This window comes from Neovison vison, chromosome 1 (genome assembly GCF_020171115.1).
Source record: "Neovison vison isolate M4711 chromosome 1, ASM_NN_V1, whole genome shotgun sequence".
Taxonomy (NCBI): Eukaryota; Metazoa; Chordata; class Mammalia; order Carnivora; family Mustelidae; genus Neogale; species Neogale vison.
The window spans coordinates 122,848,804-122,864,241 of record NC_058091.1 but is presented as its reverse complement, the minus strand read 5'-3'; the positions used below and the strand labels follow the sequence as shown (position 1 = coordinate 122,864,241).

At 53.8% G+C, this 15,438-nt stretch overlaps 2 protein-coding genes across 3 annotated transcripts; both read right to left on the bottom strand.

Moving 5' to 3' along the window:
- Positions 1-1,432: 1,432 nt before the first annotated feature.
- PPP1R18 (protein phosphatase 1 regulatory subunit 18) lies at positions 1,433-10,057 on the bottom strand. 2 transcript variants are annotated; one of them, XM_044257408.1, is made up of 4 exons: positions 9,975-10,057; positions 7,300-9,148; positions 2,971-3,181; positions 1,433-2,315 (listed from the first exon to the last, which is right to left on the bottom strand). In XM_044257408.1, exons 2-4 carry the CDS (start codon positions 8,905-8,907, stop codon positions 2,296-2,298), a joined length of 1,839 nt encoding a protein of 612 aa, XP_044113343.1. In that variant the 5' UTR covers positions 8,908-9,148; positions 9,975-10,057; the 3' UTR covers positions 1,433-2,295. The 2 variants fall into 2 exon arrangements, with proteins under 2 accessions (XP_044113343.1, XP_044113353.1); XM_044257418.1 differs by having other exon boundaries at positions 7,300-8,935; positions 9,975-10,047.
- Positions 10,058-10,879: 822 nt separating this feature from the next.
- Positions 10,880-13,788, bottom strand: NRM (nurim). Its single transcript, XM_044257395.1, has 4 exons — positions 13,651-13,788; positions 12,894-13,090; positions 12,122-12,298; positions 10,880-11,764 (listed from the first exon to the last, which is right to left on the bottom strand). The coding sequence occupies exons 1-4, from the start codon at positions 13,781-13,783 to the stop codon at positions 11,483-11,485; spliced, it is 789 nt and encodes a 262-aa protein (XP_044113330.1). The 5' UTR covers positions 13,784-13,788; the 3' UTR covers positions 10,880-11,482.
- Positions 13,789-15,438: the final 1,650 nt, after the last annotated feature.

Below are 15,438 nucleotides of genomic sequence, written 5' to 3'. Positions count from 1 at the left end.
TTTCCTCTCTCGCTGTGTCTCTGTCAAATAAATAAAATCTGTAAAGAATAAGAAAAACCCCTCCAAACTACGGAATATGTAAACTACGTTCTGTGTTTTTGCTAATAGCTTGATTAATTCACTGGTGATGCTTATTCAAAAATAAGCAGAGCTTGTTACCTTACTCTCTGCTTATCTGATGTTGGTTTGACCCCGCTTCATACTTCTATGAGTAATTGGACTTACCAGACACTTACTGTTGGGAAATAAATATTGCTATTCCAACAGCCATAGCATTGAGTCCTTAGCATTTACTTCTTAGATGCATTGTTTTCTGTTTCTGAGATGGACTGTGGGCAGCCCTGGCATCTCAGAGCTTTCTGCTTCTCTGGTTTCCTGGGTGGTAACTGATTAGGATCTTTACCTAATTAGCTACTAATGTAAGCATTGTTTCCTTCCATACTCATACCCTCTCTAAACTGGCTCATTGTTTTAACCTTCATTGTTCTTTTGCTAGTAAATTAAAGACTTCTGTATATGTTTAAAATTAATTTGTCTTACTTATTTTATATTTAGTAAAAGAGAGTCTCCTGACTAAGCTGAGAAAATTCCTGTAGTGGTAGGATTATAACTACTCAAACATGTCTTTACTACCCTAGGAAACTGGGAAAAAAAAACAAAACAAACCAACAAACAAAACCCTGATAAGTGAACTATAGATCTGCCACATTTGTAGAAGAAAGGAATTCTTTGAAATGGGAAAATCTCCCAGTGAACTATAGTTGGGAACAAAGCCTTGAATTATCAATGGTTCTTAATTAAACCTTGAGAAATATAAAACCCATGGTCTTTCAGAGACTGTTTTTCAGGAAACTGCCCTTCTCTACATACACTATATTTTGCAGCAGTTTTAGACTTATTATTTATGGTCTTGAGTCTTGGAGTAAATGCCCCTAGATTAGCGATTGTTATACACTAGTTAGTGTAAGCCGGCTGCTTCTAGCAGCCTTCTAAATACTAGAATCCTTCAATTCAGAGTGTCCTCTGCTTCCAGTATTTTAGCTTTTTTCATCTATTCATATATTTGTTCAGTCATTCATTCTGGTAATAACTCTGCAAGTGCACTAGGAGTAATTTTGCAAGGCATGGGGATGCCTCATTAAACCCCGCTGAAATAGTCTGCTCTTGTGGCACTTCCAGCTTAGTGGATTCCTCCTACCCTTCCTCAAACCAGTCCTTTTCCTGCCAGTCCTTTGGGAAACAGGTATGGGGCTCTCCCAAGCCCTTTCTTTATGTCAACGCCGAGTTCCTGTTTCATCCCCATTTTTCCCTCCCGCAGCCATGGCCACTACCTCTTCATGGCCAGTGGGAAGACGGGAGAGACTTGGAATGAGGAACAGATAGCCTCCCCCACTCACACTTTTTTTCTAAAGAAGGAAAAGCAGCAGGAGAGTTGGAGAGAACTCCATTTTATTAAGGAAAACTTAAAAAACAAACAAAACAGGCAGTTGATAAGGAAGGAGAAATGGGGAAGAGGTGCCTTATTAGTCGCCCCTCACCCTTGCAATTCAATTCAGTTGTGGACCACTGGAAGGAACAGAATTAAATAATTAGATGGGGGGTACAGGTCTAAGATCCCCAACCTTCCTTCTTGGGGAAAACTGAGGTACAGTAATACTGAGCAAAAGTGGAGGAAGCCACACCCCCAATGAGGCAAGCGCCAGGGACAAGAGATAGGGTTCCAAATGGACTCAACAAGTAGGTGTCGTTGTAAACCTGGGACTTTGACAGGTGGGGCTGGGAGCTAATGGCGTTTGTAAACCAGGCTGGTGGTCAAGAGAGGAGGCAGGAGGTATAAACAAAAGGGCAGTGGCCTACAGAATAGGAAGGAGAGGGGCTTGTAAATGGAGTGGGGGCAGGCTGCCCAGAGGAGTGCTTAAATCCTAAGAGCCCCCAGGGAATGGTTGGGAGTCAAGGAAGCTGAAGGGAGAGGGTAACCCACCCATGGAGGTGGAGGAGGTACTCCACCTCCAGCCCCAGTGAGTGCTGTGATCCTCCTCAGGACTTGATGCTCACGTTTGAATCATCTAGGATGCCATCAGCATGTCTGACACACTCAAACCAGGGACCTTTGGTGAGGGTGGAAACTGGGAGACTAGCTCTGCCCCCAAAAACAGGATGAGGAAAGCAAGTTGGAAGATGTCAGTTGCCCTTCCCTGCCAAGCTCATTTTCAGGGTCTCTCTATTCTCAGTCTTCTGGGCTCCAGGATCTTCAGTTCCGGGAAACCAGGGTATAGACTCTATGTTGAAAGGAGGTCACCTCCGACAGGACTCATCTGTGGGAGAGGAAGCAATAATGGTAGGGAGTGAGTGAGGGCCTCCTACCTTCCCCACTTACCTTCTACACTGAACGTAAGGCTTATAATATCCTCCAAGCCAAGTGCTTGCTACTACAGTAACAGCGGCCATCACTCATGTGATGTGACACTCATTCTGTGTCAGGCATTCTCACAACTCTTTTAATCACACAATAACCCCAGATAGGGCGAAGTAATTTGATGTCCAGCCAGAGTTCCAAGATGCTTCATAAAAATTAAAGAACCCTCTCTGGAAACCCCAGGAGGTGGTTATTATCAAACGCATTTCAGAATTAATAAACGGAGGCCAGAGGTTAGGTGATTTCCTGGAGGTTACATACACCACAGGTAAGAGACAAGATGGAATTCGAATGCAGGCCTGTCTGATCCACACCCTGTATTTTTAACCACACTACTGCGCTCAGAAAGATTCCTAGTTTTGAAATCTGGAGAGCGCCAGTGCATCTCACTTCCCAAGACCTCGATTTCCCCATTTGTAAAGGAGTGGGTGGGGCTAGAGGTCCCGTCAAGCCTCTCCGAAGCGCCAACATTAATTCCTCCCTTTCCCTCCCGGACCGCAGTGCCCATTCTGAGCACCAGGGGGTGCCCTCGGACAGGCGGAGCCTCAGCTCACCCACGATGAGGGCCTTGGTGCGCAGCCCGCCCTGGAGCTCCCGCTGGAGCAGCAGCAGCTCTTCCTCATCCTCCTCGTCGTCGGGTTGTGCCGCTGGGGGGCTGGAAGCACTGGGAGTCTCAGGCTCCGGGCCCAGCTCCTCCAGCACCGAACTCTCGGAGGGGTATTGGTACGTGGTCTCCAATGCTGTCTCGCTGAAGGAGATCTTGAGCTGAGAGTGGGAGAGAACGGGGTGCGGTTGGGGGGAGGCCCAGAATTTAGTACGGGGAGGCGCCCAGGGGAGCAAATGCAAGGGAGAGGGGAGCAAATGCAAGGGAGGGGGGAGCTGGATTTGGGCACCCTACTGACTTTGCCCGATGTTCCAGGGGTCCAGTTTTCCTTTTGATACAGGCTCTCTAATCCCATAATTTCCTTCTTCTATCTTATTTCCAAAACATCAGACTTTGGCTTGAGCTGGGGTGGAGGTGGCAGAAGTGATTAATACAGGACTTGGGTCCCAACTCTTTAGACTGCGGGTGGTGGAAGGATAAAAAGAATTGAAAATATATGGAGATAACTCCTGTAATCAGAACTGACTCTTTGGGCATCGTGAGGGGAACCAGGAAGGCTTCCTGGAGGAGGAGGGAAGTTTGACCTGGCATGAAGTAGCTGGCTGGAGGCAGTCCCAGGCAAAAGCCAAGCTAAGCCATTAGTTTCCACACCCCAGCCCCTTGAAGTTCCTGGGGAAACCCGGGACTCTGACACCGGCGCCCTCCTGCTCCCCTCACTCTTCTCCTGTAGCTGGAGTGGACAACAAGGTGGGGCTGGGGCCTGGGAGGGAAGAAGAGATCTACCAAAAGACCCAGAGGAAACCAGACTCTCCCCTAACACACAGGGGAGATGGGCCCTTAAGTCCCTGAAAGGTACAGCTAGGCGAGGTGACAAGGGCAAAGAGGAAAGTCCATGCAAACACAGGTTGCAGTGGAGAATGCACCAGGAAAGGCAAGCAGAGACAGAGGCAAAAGGCCAAAGGGGACCTGGAGAGAGCAGAAAATCCACAAACACACTGTCCCAAGAGCAGGCGAGGCCCAGCTGTTCTCAGTGCCTTTCCACCCTTCCCCTTTGCCCTCTTAAGAAGCTCAGGGCGCAGGAGCAGAGTGGGATTACCTCTGGGAGCCAAAGCGATTAAGGAGACAAACAGGAGGATTCCCTGAATTAGTTGGAAAGGTCCAGATGATCTACTCAGGTCTTCCCAGGCACCTGTTTGGGAAACTCAGGCCTTGGGCCCTGCTTCCTTGTGTCCCCACATGGGCTGGGATGTGAGAAGAGAGCAGCTGGGGTGGGGTGGGGGGGTAGGGGGTGTGGGGGGTGTGGCTGGACAGGTGGATGCTAAAGGCTGTAAGGAATGCGAAACCTGGGTCCCCAAGGGAAGAAGGAACTCCGCCTCCTTGGCTCCAAACCATGCACTGGCTCATCTCACTGGGAGGAAAAGCTAGAGCCTAAGGCCCACAGGGTATTTCCACTGTGTCACATCCCACCTCACCTCTCAGGCATCTGCTCCCACTCTGACCACCCTCGTCAAGCCCACCAAGGACACTCCCATTCTGGGGCCTTTGCATTGGCTATTCCTTCTACCGGGTACGCTCTTTCCCCAAATATCCCTGTGGCTCCCTGTCTCCGTCACCCTATTTGAAGTTCATATTCACTCCCCCAACTTTCTGGCCCTCAAGGTTCCACTTTCCCTGTTCTAACTACCCCCCCTCCGCCTTAATCATTTACCTACCACCTTCTAATGTACCAGAGAATTTACTTATTTGTGATCTTTTGTCTGCTGTCCATAAGAGCATGAAAGTTGCTACAGGGAGTAAGGAAGGGTTGGTCCAGACCTCAGACAGTGGTCCCCACAGAGAATCAACACTGGGGAACAATGTGGGAGGCACACTGTCTGTGGAACTGCTGGTAGAGATGAGTGACAGCAGCCAGATCCCTTACATTCCAGCTGTTCAAAAGGGACCACTTCTGGTTCTGTTACTGACAGATGTATTCAGACTTCTGGGGACCCATTTGTTTTCTTTTCACATCCCCTTTGGGATAACAAGCTCCACAATTTATTATCCACTCTGAAAAAGGATTCATTTTATTTGCTATCAGTCATGTTTGTCTTTCTTCCCCAACCCTGCTTCTCTTCTGAGCCCCCTCCACCCCTCACCCCCCACCCCAACTTCTGACTGGACTTCTCAGGAATGCACAGCCTGCATGGGAGTTGGGGTGGGGTGGGGGTGGGAGGAGACAGAGGGGTGTGACTCACTTGCTCCTCTCCCATCAGCTATATAAAGTCACAAGGGGGGCAGAGAGGGGAGGAGCCCATCTCTGGGCCTTTGGGGAAGGGCACCAGCCACAGGGCAGGGCTGGGATTTCTCTCCCGTGGCAAGGATATGTTTGATGGCTTTAGCTTGCCAACAGAAGTTATGGGGGAGGGCAGTCCTGTGGTCTCCCAGCAAGTGGGTTGGGTCAGAGCTGGGAAAAGGCATGCTAGTCCCTGCTGAGCAGGGTGCAGAGAGGAGGGGGAGGTGTCTGGGTCTAGAAAACTCTGTGCTGCTTCTCCCCACCCCCACCCCCAGAGCAGCCAGGGCTTCCTTATTCTCTCACCACATCCTGAGTGGTTCTGGCAGGCCCAGGCCCAGCGGTTCCCCACTCAGCCATAACAGCCTTCCGGCCCCCACCCAGGCTTCCTGTTTGGGTGATCTGCTTCCGGCTCCCCTACTCCCTGACCTAGGTAGGGTCACACGAAAGGTCCTGCCCTGCACTCATATGGGCCCCAGCTTTGGGCCCCAAACTTCATGCCTCCCTCTGCTCTTTCTCCCTAAAGGCACAGGCCAACCTCAGTAGGAAGTGACTTGTCTGAACACCTCATGCTGGCAGTTCCTGACCTACCTCCTCTCATCTGCCCAGCCCTAAGGGAAAGGGGCTGGTAGCAGTCAGAGTGCTCAGGACAGACTCAGGTACTACGGCTCCGGTGTGGGAGCCTGAGCTCCACATGAAGATGAATTGGGGGAATCAAGTGACCTGAAAGCTCAATTTAGGTCTCTGGTCCCTGTGGTTTCCCACTGACAGGGGACACACAAGAAAACCAAATCTGAGGATGTCAGGTGAGATGAGGACTGGAGACTAGGAAGGGGTTGCCTGTCCCTGCAGGGACCTCTCTCTCCTTAGAGATTTGCAAGCTGGAAACTGGTTGGTGTATAAGGAAGGGGTTGGACTGAAGCCAGGGCAAGAAGCCTAGCTGCTCCCACTTCCTGCACCTTGTCCTTTTTCCAGTTTTAACCTCTGACCCTTTGCTGACCTCAGCCCCCACTCCTGTCCCCAACTCCCATTGTATTCCTTGCTCTCAGCACAGTGCCTCCAAATTCACTTCTCTCTTTTGCTACCCCAAAGGGAGGGAGAGACCAGGGCAGCAGGAAGAGAGGGGGAAATGGGGAAAACCAACTGCTGAGGCAGTCCTGGGGAGGGAGGGGAAGCCCAGGGAGGAAGGAAGAAGGGGAGTGAGGAGTTTGGGGGGGGGGCGGATTTTGGAAGAAGAGAAGGCTTTTCTTGTCCCAAGAGAGAAGGGAGCACTGTCTAAAGCAGTGGCCCAGCTGGGGGTGTGCAACCCTGAGGTCACCCACTTCAAATGGCCTCTGTGTGCGCCTCTCCCATGGAGCTGACTCGGGGTTCAGAAGTCTTTTCTCTGCCCTCCAGCCCTATTCCATTCCTCCGCCCCCATCCTAGGATGTCCCCTTGTTCAGCTCTCCCCTCTTTGCCCTGGGACTGAGACCCTTCTCCGCTCGCTTCTCCCTACCATTTCTCCCTACCCCAAAGCCACCCCTTGTGCCTCTGCCGGGTTCCTGCCCAACATTCACTCCACTGGAAGACTGTATGTGCTTTCAACTGAAATCCTGCTCTCACAGATTCTAGGCTGTAGCCTTGGTTCAGGTCTCCCACCAGAAGGGCTAGATTCGGTCACAGACTCAGAGGAAAGGAAGGGAAGAAATGGGACTGCGGGGGAAGTGGGGGACCTGAGGCGGTGGGGAGAAAGGACCCAGAGCCTGAAAGAATGACAAGTGAGCAGCCTGGGCACACCCTGTGAGACACACCCAGGGACAGCACTTGATTTGGGGCAGGATCCTTGGGCTTAGAAATGAATGGAAAATGAGCTCTACAAGAAAGAAGGGTGTGTATAGAGGAGGAAGGGTGGTGGCAGGAATTCACAAGAAAGAATAGAGGAGGACAAGAATACGGGGATATAAAAAAGAAAGGCCAGAGAGAACTGAGGAGCGGGCTTCTGAGAAGTCTGACTTGGCTGCTCCCTACCTGTTTGTGGTGCCTTTCAGGGGACCCCTTGACAAGGCAGCTGCGGCTGAGGCGGAGGTAGCCCCCCAGAACCAAGATCTCCTCGGCAGTCGGGTACCGCTTCTTCCCAGCTCCAGGGACTGCCGCATCAGCTGTGGCTGGGGTGGCAGGAGTGGTGGGGGCTGCAGGGGGTACGGACCGCCGGGGGTTGACTGTGAAGGTGTGTCCACTGCGGCGAGGGGCCCCCACCCCTGGCCCTGCCTTCACCCCGTAGAACAGACGGCTCATGAGGGGATCCCCAGGGGGCTGGGGGGCAGGTGGGGCTGGGGGTGGGGGAGACAGAGGGGCTGCTGGTGGGGGCCGGAGATCCACTGCTTCCTCTTCCTGCCTTCTAGAGCCTCCAGTCCCAGCGTCCTCTGGTGGGAAGGGGGAGGGCACAGAGCTGTAGTTCTGCAGGGTTCTCAGAGGCCTGCCCTGAGCCCCCGCCTTCTCCTTCTCAGCCTCCCCTTCTCCAGCCTCAGTACCAAGAGACCCCAAATACTTCTCAGCAGACTCTGGGGGGACTGGTTTCTGAGTCTGAGCCTCTGTGTCCCTGGGTGTCCATTCTCGAGCCTTTCCAGAGTTCAGGGTCCATCTCCATCCTTCTGTCAGCCTCGGGCCCCTCTCAGCATCCTCCACAGGGGTGGGCCTTTGCTCTCCTGCCTCCACTTCTCTGGAGCTGCTGTCTGGAGCCTCCCTTGTCAGGGTCTCTGACAGCTCTGTAATCTCTTCTGAGGCCAGCCTTGGAACTGGTCTCTCTTCTTTTCTCCCGCATTCCTCCGAACAGTCTTTTCTTTCTTCTTCTGAGCTCAGCCTCCACTCTGATGCCTCCAGTTGTACCAAACTCTGTTCCTGAGACTCTCCAGAGTCAGGCCTCCATTTATGCGACTCTGTCAGCCCCAACTTCTGGTTGTCAGACTCTGCAGGGCTCAGTCTACTTTCCACCACCTCTTTTCTCCTGGGGCTTTGTTCTCCAGGCTCTGCCAGTCTCAGACTCCACTCTGGAGTTTCTCCGGGGCTCAGCCTCCATTTCCGGGCCTCTGACAGTCTGGAGCTCCTGTCTCCAGCCTCTCCAGGGCTCTGCCTCCAGTCCCAAGCCTCTAAAGGCCTGGGGCTCAACTCTCGGGCTCCCCCTATCCCCAGCCTCCTCTCTCTGGCCTCCCTGGGACTGAGCCACTCTTCTTTTGACTCTCTTCCCTTGGGGCTCTGATCCCGCATCTCCCCAGGGCTGGGTCTCCGATCTCGGGCCTCCAAAGGCCCAGGCCTTCTCTCTGCAAGTAACTCTTCATTCCGCTGCTGTTGCTGGCGCTCCTGCCGAATGAATCGGTTCTGGTGCACTGGCCCAATGGCCTCCAGGAGGACAGCCGACTCATCTGAGTCTGGAGGTCCAGCCTCTGTAGTCCCAGGTGCAGGGCTAGGTTCTCCAGGAGACAGACCAAGCTTGGCTCGGCGACGCTCCAGGAGTCCCCGCTTCCAGGCTGGCATCTGGGACAGACGCTCCCGCTCTGCCTTCTCCCGGCCACGAAGGGCTGCCTCCTCCTGCCGTCGGCGGGCTAGCAGCTGTAGCTTCCAGTCTGGGATGGTGGCCATGGTCGCGCTGAGGTGAGGGTGGGGAGTGCTGGGGCCAGAGAACAGGAAAGAGAGGCTCCAGAGGCCCAGAGGTGAAACTGGGGGTGGGGGGAGAGGAAGTAGAGGGGGGAGAGGTGGGACACAGAGATAGGCACAGGAGCTGAGGATAAAGACAGAGGGAAAGAGTGAGAAGATGGAGGGCAAAGAAAGGAGAAAACAAAAGTGAAAAAGCTGGGGGCCAAGTGGGGGTGGGGTCGTGGCCCTGAGAGGAAGAATGGAGATTCAGGGCAAAGCCGCGGTAGTCAGATTTGGCAGCACAGGATTAATGGTATCAGAGACAGTCCCGAGGATGTGAGAGAAGAGAAGGGCGGAAAAAGTCGGAATGAGAGGAGAGAGAGAAAAGAGAGGCCGGGAGGGATGGGGGGGGTGTTAGGGTTCAGGCGAGGCTTCCTCACCGTTACCCCCAGGCGGTTAGAGTGGGAAGGGAGATCAGGGAATCCCGCCCGAGAGGGGGTGGTGGGACTTGAGGGGGTGTCGGAGCGGTGAGGAGGGGCGGAGAGTGGAGAGGTCTAGGGGAGTGGGGGAATCAGGGGGCCGAGGGGAAATGGAGCTCCGCGGGAGCCGCCGGGCGCGGGCCCGGGAGGTCCGGGCTCCCCTCCCAGCTCGACTCCGGCCACGCCTCTCCGGCCCCCCAGCCGCCACCCTGCACTCCGCCCCCAGGCGGCTCGGGGGAAATACCCTCCCCTGGGGACTTTCGGAACCCGCGAGTCTGGGCTGCCAGCACGTTCCCAGAACCCTGGCGTCCACCCCCACCCTGTCCCGTCACCACCACCTGCCTCTCCCACCCGCCAAGCCCGAGACCCTGGCGTGCAGAGTACCCTCTCCACGGCTCGGCTCATCCGAGCCTGCCAGTCCTATGCCCGAGTCTCTGCTCTCAGGGAGCCCTGACATAGCCAGCCATTCCCACCCAGCTCGGACCGCTCGGACAGGCAATCTCGGCACAAAGAGGAGACAGCCCTAGGTCCGGACCGGGGACGGGAGACAGGAGACACCCTCTCCCCAAGTCTGAAGCCCCTCAGTCAACTCACAAGCCGTCGGGGCTCCCAGGGGAGGGGGTGCGGAGGAGCCTGGCGTCCGGAGGGAGGAGAGAGGAAGAGGAGGAGAGTGGGACCGAGAGAGATCCGGAGACAGGAGGGAGGGGAGGAGGGAAGGAGAGGAGGAGGGAAAGAGGGGAGTCGAGGAGGAGGGACCGAGACAGAGACCTGGGGGCCGGGCGGGGGGCGGCGACCGCTTTGTCTGAGGACAATGTAGAGAGGGAAGGGGGCGCGGGCGGGGCCCGAGGGGCGGGGCCTCACTCCGGAGACCTCGCGTGGGACTATGCTTGCGGACTCTTTTCCCGCCGCAATCCCTGGCCCTGAATTTCTGTCCCCATGGACCACGCCCCGCTCCCTCTCGGTAGCCCCGGAGAACCCAGGTGTCCAGACCCTCGCCCCGAGCTCGCCGACCCAAGGCAGCCGCCCGTGACTCAGGCCCCTCGAGGGACTTGGAGAGGAAGCAGCAGCTGCTACAGCCGGGCCCGCCCTTCCCATCTCCTGCTGCTCCTCCCCACGCTTTTGCCTCCCCTGGCCGGTCTTTGTTACTGCGGGGTCCGGGGCCGCCACCAGGCTGTGGTGGGCCCGTGGGGAGCGGGACGGCAGTAGAGGTACTCCGAAGCCAACAGCTATGGGAACTGGATCCCACAGCAGAGCCGCTGTCCCACTCTTTGGCTTCAACCTGTCTCCCTTGGGTTCCCTGCTCTGCAGCGAGGGAAACTGGGGGATTTGGAGGAAGGGGGACTGGGCCTCTCTGGGGAAACGGGGTTGGGCCTGACGGCAGCGGTCGCCAGAGGGCGCGGTGGCTGCCCAGATTCCAATTTGATGTGCCCGGCTCCGCTTGCCCTCCTTCCCAAAGTCAGCCCTCTAGCTAGAGAAACACCGATAGACTGCATACCATATGTAGAAAAAACAGGCTGAATTTTATTTTTCTGCTGCGCATGTTCCTCGGGAGAGCAGAGACCTCTTAGTCACCCAAAATGAAAAACGGGAGGATCCTTTCAACTAGGTTAGAGGACAGAGCCTAGGGCCAGCGCCTAAGGAGCAGGCAAGGCTAGTCAGGGGGCTGGCACTTGGAGCCTGGAAGGGCAGGCATTATCAAACCTGCAGACCCTGGTCCCACTCCTAGAAGGGGAAGCCAGAGGAGGAGAAGGGGGATCCCTGAGGTGCAAAAGGGAGTAACAGTGGGAGGGAAGTGGTCAGGCCCTCCCTTCTTCCTTATGAGGAGGTTCTTAAGGTGTGTATGTTGGGGGGGGGGTGTCAAGCCCTGAACTGAGGAGACAGGTAAGTTCCCTATCCCCTCTTCCAGGCTGGTGAGAAGTAGATCTTGGAGTCCAGTGGTTGAAACTCAGAATTTAGGTTATGGTGCTGGGCCCAAGGAGTGGAAGCTCAAACAGGGGAACGGACAGCCCCTTCAGTCCATGAATTTGGGTTTCTGGTCTGAAGCAGCCAGGGCCTGGATGTTAAAGGAGAGAAAGTGCCAGGCTTGGAACCAGGTTAGCTCCTCACTCCGCCTCACCTTCCTGGGGCCGGGAGAGCAGGTGGAGTTTTCTTTGTAACTGGGCCCGGAGGTAGCGGAGATCTTGCTGGTCAAGTCCATGAGCCAGGCCCAGATAGAGGGTAAGGAGGAGAGCAAGGAGGAGGCGGTCAGTGCCCAGGGTGGGTACCACCCACAGCACCGTCAGCAGTTCCACACACACTGGGTGGCGCAAATGGGAGAAGAGTCTTAGAGCCCGGGGAGACTTCAGGGCCAGAGGCTCACCAAGCCCCAGCACATGGTAGTACACCTAGGAGGGAGAACATCTTAGAAATGGGATCAAGCCCCTTTTGCAACTTAGCGACCTCTTTCCTCCCCAGGAAACTTCCCCTTCTGTAACTCAGGCCCAAGGACCACCCTCCTGAGACCAGGACCCCTGATCCTCATCTCTGGTTCATGAACCTTCCCCAGTCCCAGTAGGCCCATGGTTTCAGGCCTTTGACAGAACGCTGAGGGGAGACTGTCTTATAAGAAAGGTAAGTAGGTAAGGGAGTTGAAAGAAGAGGAAGGTGGAAGAGCATGGGAGAAGGAGGAGGGAAATCCTTGGAAGGGAAAAAGGCATTCTGGAAGGAATCCTAGGTCTCAGGTAGGAATCTGGGAGCCTCACCTGTTTGAGGCCCATGAGCTCGGCGTAGTCAAAGACGAGAAGGATGCTGAAGATGAGGAGCCAGGATATGACGTGGAGCACAAAGCAGAGCAGGGGCACCCAGGTGGCCCATGGTTCGGCTCGAGCCTCCCACAACACAGGGCCTCTGGGTACAGGTTCCCAGTACCGCATCACCAACTGGGGAAGGATGTGGGGCTGGGTATCTCAGCAGCCTACCCTTGAAAAACTTAGACCCAGAGGCTGCCCCCCACCCCAGGCTGGCCTGCAGCTCTCCCCACCTCTACATGAACATCACAAACAGTCACCACATAGGGGGTCCTAGGTGGGGTCCCAAGGATGTAAGGATGACCTTTATCTACCCTGAGGGCTTGCAGACCAGATGGGGGTAACCAGATAGGTACATAAAGTACCAAGCACTCACTGAGAAGACAAGTGAACGCTAACTGTGAAGCCTTCTCTTGAGACCTAGGGAAGAGGTTTCGAAGAAAGGGTAGCCCTGAAAGAGATGTTACCAAGGGGAATCTCAAGCAGAACAACATGAACAAGGTTGCAAAGGTGAGAATGCACATATATGCTTGGGGAATGAGTAATGGTACACCATTCTTGATAAGGAGAATATGTGCTGTAGAGGAATGAAAGCTGAGATGAGAGTCCTCAACACCCTCAGTTCTCTTCCTAAACCCTCATTTTCAGAAGGCCTTTTGCCGCTCCAGTCTAGGACACCCTTCTCACAGACAGTTTCTCTTGGGACTCAGTGGCCAAGGCCTCATACCTGCAAGGCCAGGGCAGTGCATGCGACATACAGTGACCTCTGAAGGACCCCGAAATATCGAGACATCCACGCCTTCACTGTCTCAGTTGCCATGAGGCTGTGCTGCCCCACAAAAAGTAGGAGGAGACCCAGATCCCAAGCCAGGGGGACAAGGATACTGCGGTCCTGTACGGCAGCCAGCCATCCCTGGCGGGCATCTAGGGGGAGTTGGAAGAAAGGGACAAAAGATCAAGAGGGTTATGGGAAACATCCCCTATCCTACTCTCTTCTTGGGGCCCCAGGCCATTTCCCCTTAATGCTTCAAGAGTCTTAATATTTCCTCTTCAGGCTTTGCCCACCTTTTCCATTCCCTGCTTCTTCCCTTTTCCCCAGGCCTCCTTCAGGGTGGGGAGGAATATGGCTGGAGAGGGGACTGACCCTCTTGTTTCTGTGGTCTAAATGCTCCCTCTTTCGAACACTCTTCCTTCCATATTCCTCTCTTTAAAGCACTTTCTTTCCTCTGCTTATCGCCCTTTTCCTCCCCACCCAGTTCTCTCTCTCTCTCTCTCTCTCTCTCTCTCTCTCTCGCCTCTCCAAACCGCTAATCCCTGAGTTCCTAATTTAGCCCTCTCGTCAGCCCTGAAGCTTCTCCAGCTTTCGCAGTTCTAGTTCCCTCTCCCGGACTTCCCCTGTCATTTGTCTCCAAGCCCCGCCCTCCCTCCCTCTCGTCCGGCTCCACCTCCATCCCCAGAGCTCATCCTTGATCCCTCCCGCTCACCCGGACCACCAAGCTCCGGGATCCCTCCAAGAAGTGGCCGAAGAGAGGTAAAGCGCACGAACTCCACTCCGGTGCCAAAGGCCAGGATAAAAGAGGCGAGGGCAACAGGGATCAGGAGCAGAGCTGGGGCCATGGCGACACACGAAGGGGTGGGGAAGAGGGCGGGCTTGGGATTCCCGCGGCCGCAGTCCCCGCCCCTCACCCCGCCCCTCGGGTCCCGCCCAGAAAGGCGGGGCTCCTTTGCTCAAATGCCGGGGCTCGGGTCAGCGGGGCGCCCTTTTTTCTGCCGGCTGGGCGGGTCGCGGGGGCTTTTACCCAGACTGCAGTCTCTGCGTCACAGAAGGGAAAGTTAGAATTCCGAGTGACAAATGGAAAGGGCAGCGGCTCTATAGCCCTTCGTGTGGGTTGAATCGTAGATCGGCTAAGTTGTCTCAGCTGAAATGAAGACAGTTCCTCTCTTTCAGGGTTCTTGTAGAAACGGAGAATTATGACCCCCCTTTTCTGTAACCTTAGCCAGAAAACCTAGCCGGAGTCAGAGGTTACAAAGCCTCAGTTAACACTTCAATAATAAACGGCGACAGAACGGAAGACTGTTGACCAGCCTGAGAACCCAAAGCTCTGAATCACCTATATTACATCTTGTTAAAGAGTTAGTGACTATTTTACCATGTTTATTCTGTAACTTGTTCACTCCACTTGCCAAGGACAGAAAACTTCTCTGTAACACTTAACAGATTATTTCTAATAATGCCAAAGGCTGTTGTTGATTTGCAATCACGAGAGTAACAATGTTAAAATATTTGTGATAGAAAATTGTATTTGTTGTGAACTCTGTAGTAGGTTAATTTTATCCAAGCCTGTGATAATTAAATATCTATGACTTCACTCTGCAAGCTTATTAGTCTGACCCCACTTACTAGTGAGAAATCGCTAAGATCTTTTGTCTGAACATATTTTTCCTTCAGACCTGTTTGTAATACCTACAAATACTTCTGAAAAGCAAAGTAAAAGAAAGGTTTTCCTCCATCAGAATTTTTTTTAAAGATTTTATTTATTTATTTGACAGATCACAAGTAGGCAGAGAGGCAGGTAGAGAGAGAGAAGGAAGCAGGCTCCCTGCTGAGCAGAGAGCCCAATGCGGGGGCTTGATCCCAGGATCCAGAGATCATGACCTGAGCTGAACGCAGAGGCTTTAACCCACTGAGCCACCCAGGTGCCCCTCCTCCATCAGAATTAAAGATCATGTTGTTGGGACGCCTGGGTGGCTCAGTTGGTTGGACAACTGCCTTCGGCTCAGGTCATGATCCCGGGTCCTGGCATCGAGTCCCGCATTGGGCTCCCAGTTCCGTGGGGAGTCTGCTTCTCTCTCTGACCTTCTCCTCACTCGTGCTCTCTCTCACGGTCTCTCTCAAATGAATAAATAAAATCTTTTTAAAAAATAAAAAAAAGATCATGTTGTTAAGGACCTAGTCACAGTGGCTATGACCATAGCAGGGAACTTAGACATCATTAAGTGAAATCCTTTGACTTACAGACAGAAGAAATACAAAAAAAATTTACCAAGATGAGATGCTTTCGGCTCATGAATGAGACAATTGCCAGGTAGCATCCCATAGCCTTTACATTCCTCCACCCCAAGACTCAGTACTCCTACCCTCCTTTCTTAATCAATGCTGTTGTAAACTGTTACCAGACATCTTATGATTCCTCTCCAGATGCACCCTCCACCCTGCTTTCTGCTTCAAGAGGTTGTCCTGAGTGGACTGTATCAATGAAAATCACAGCTTT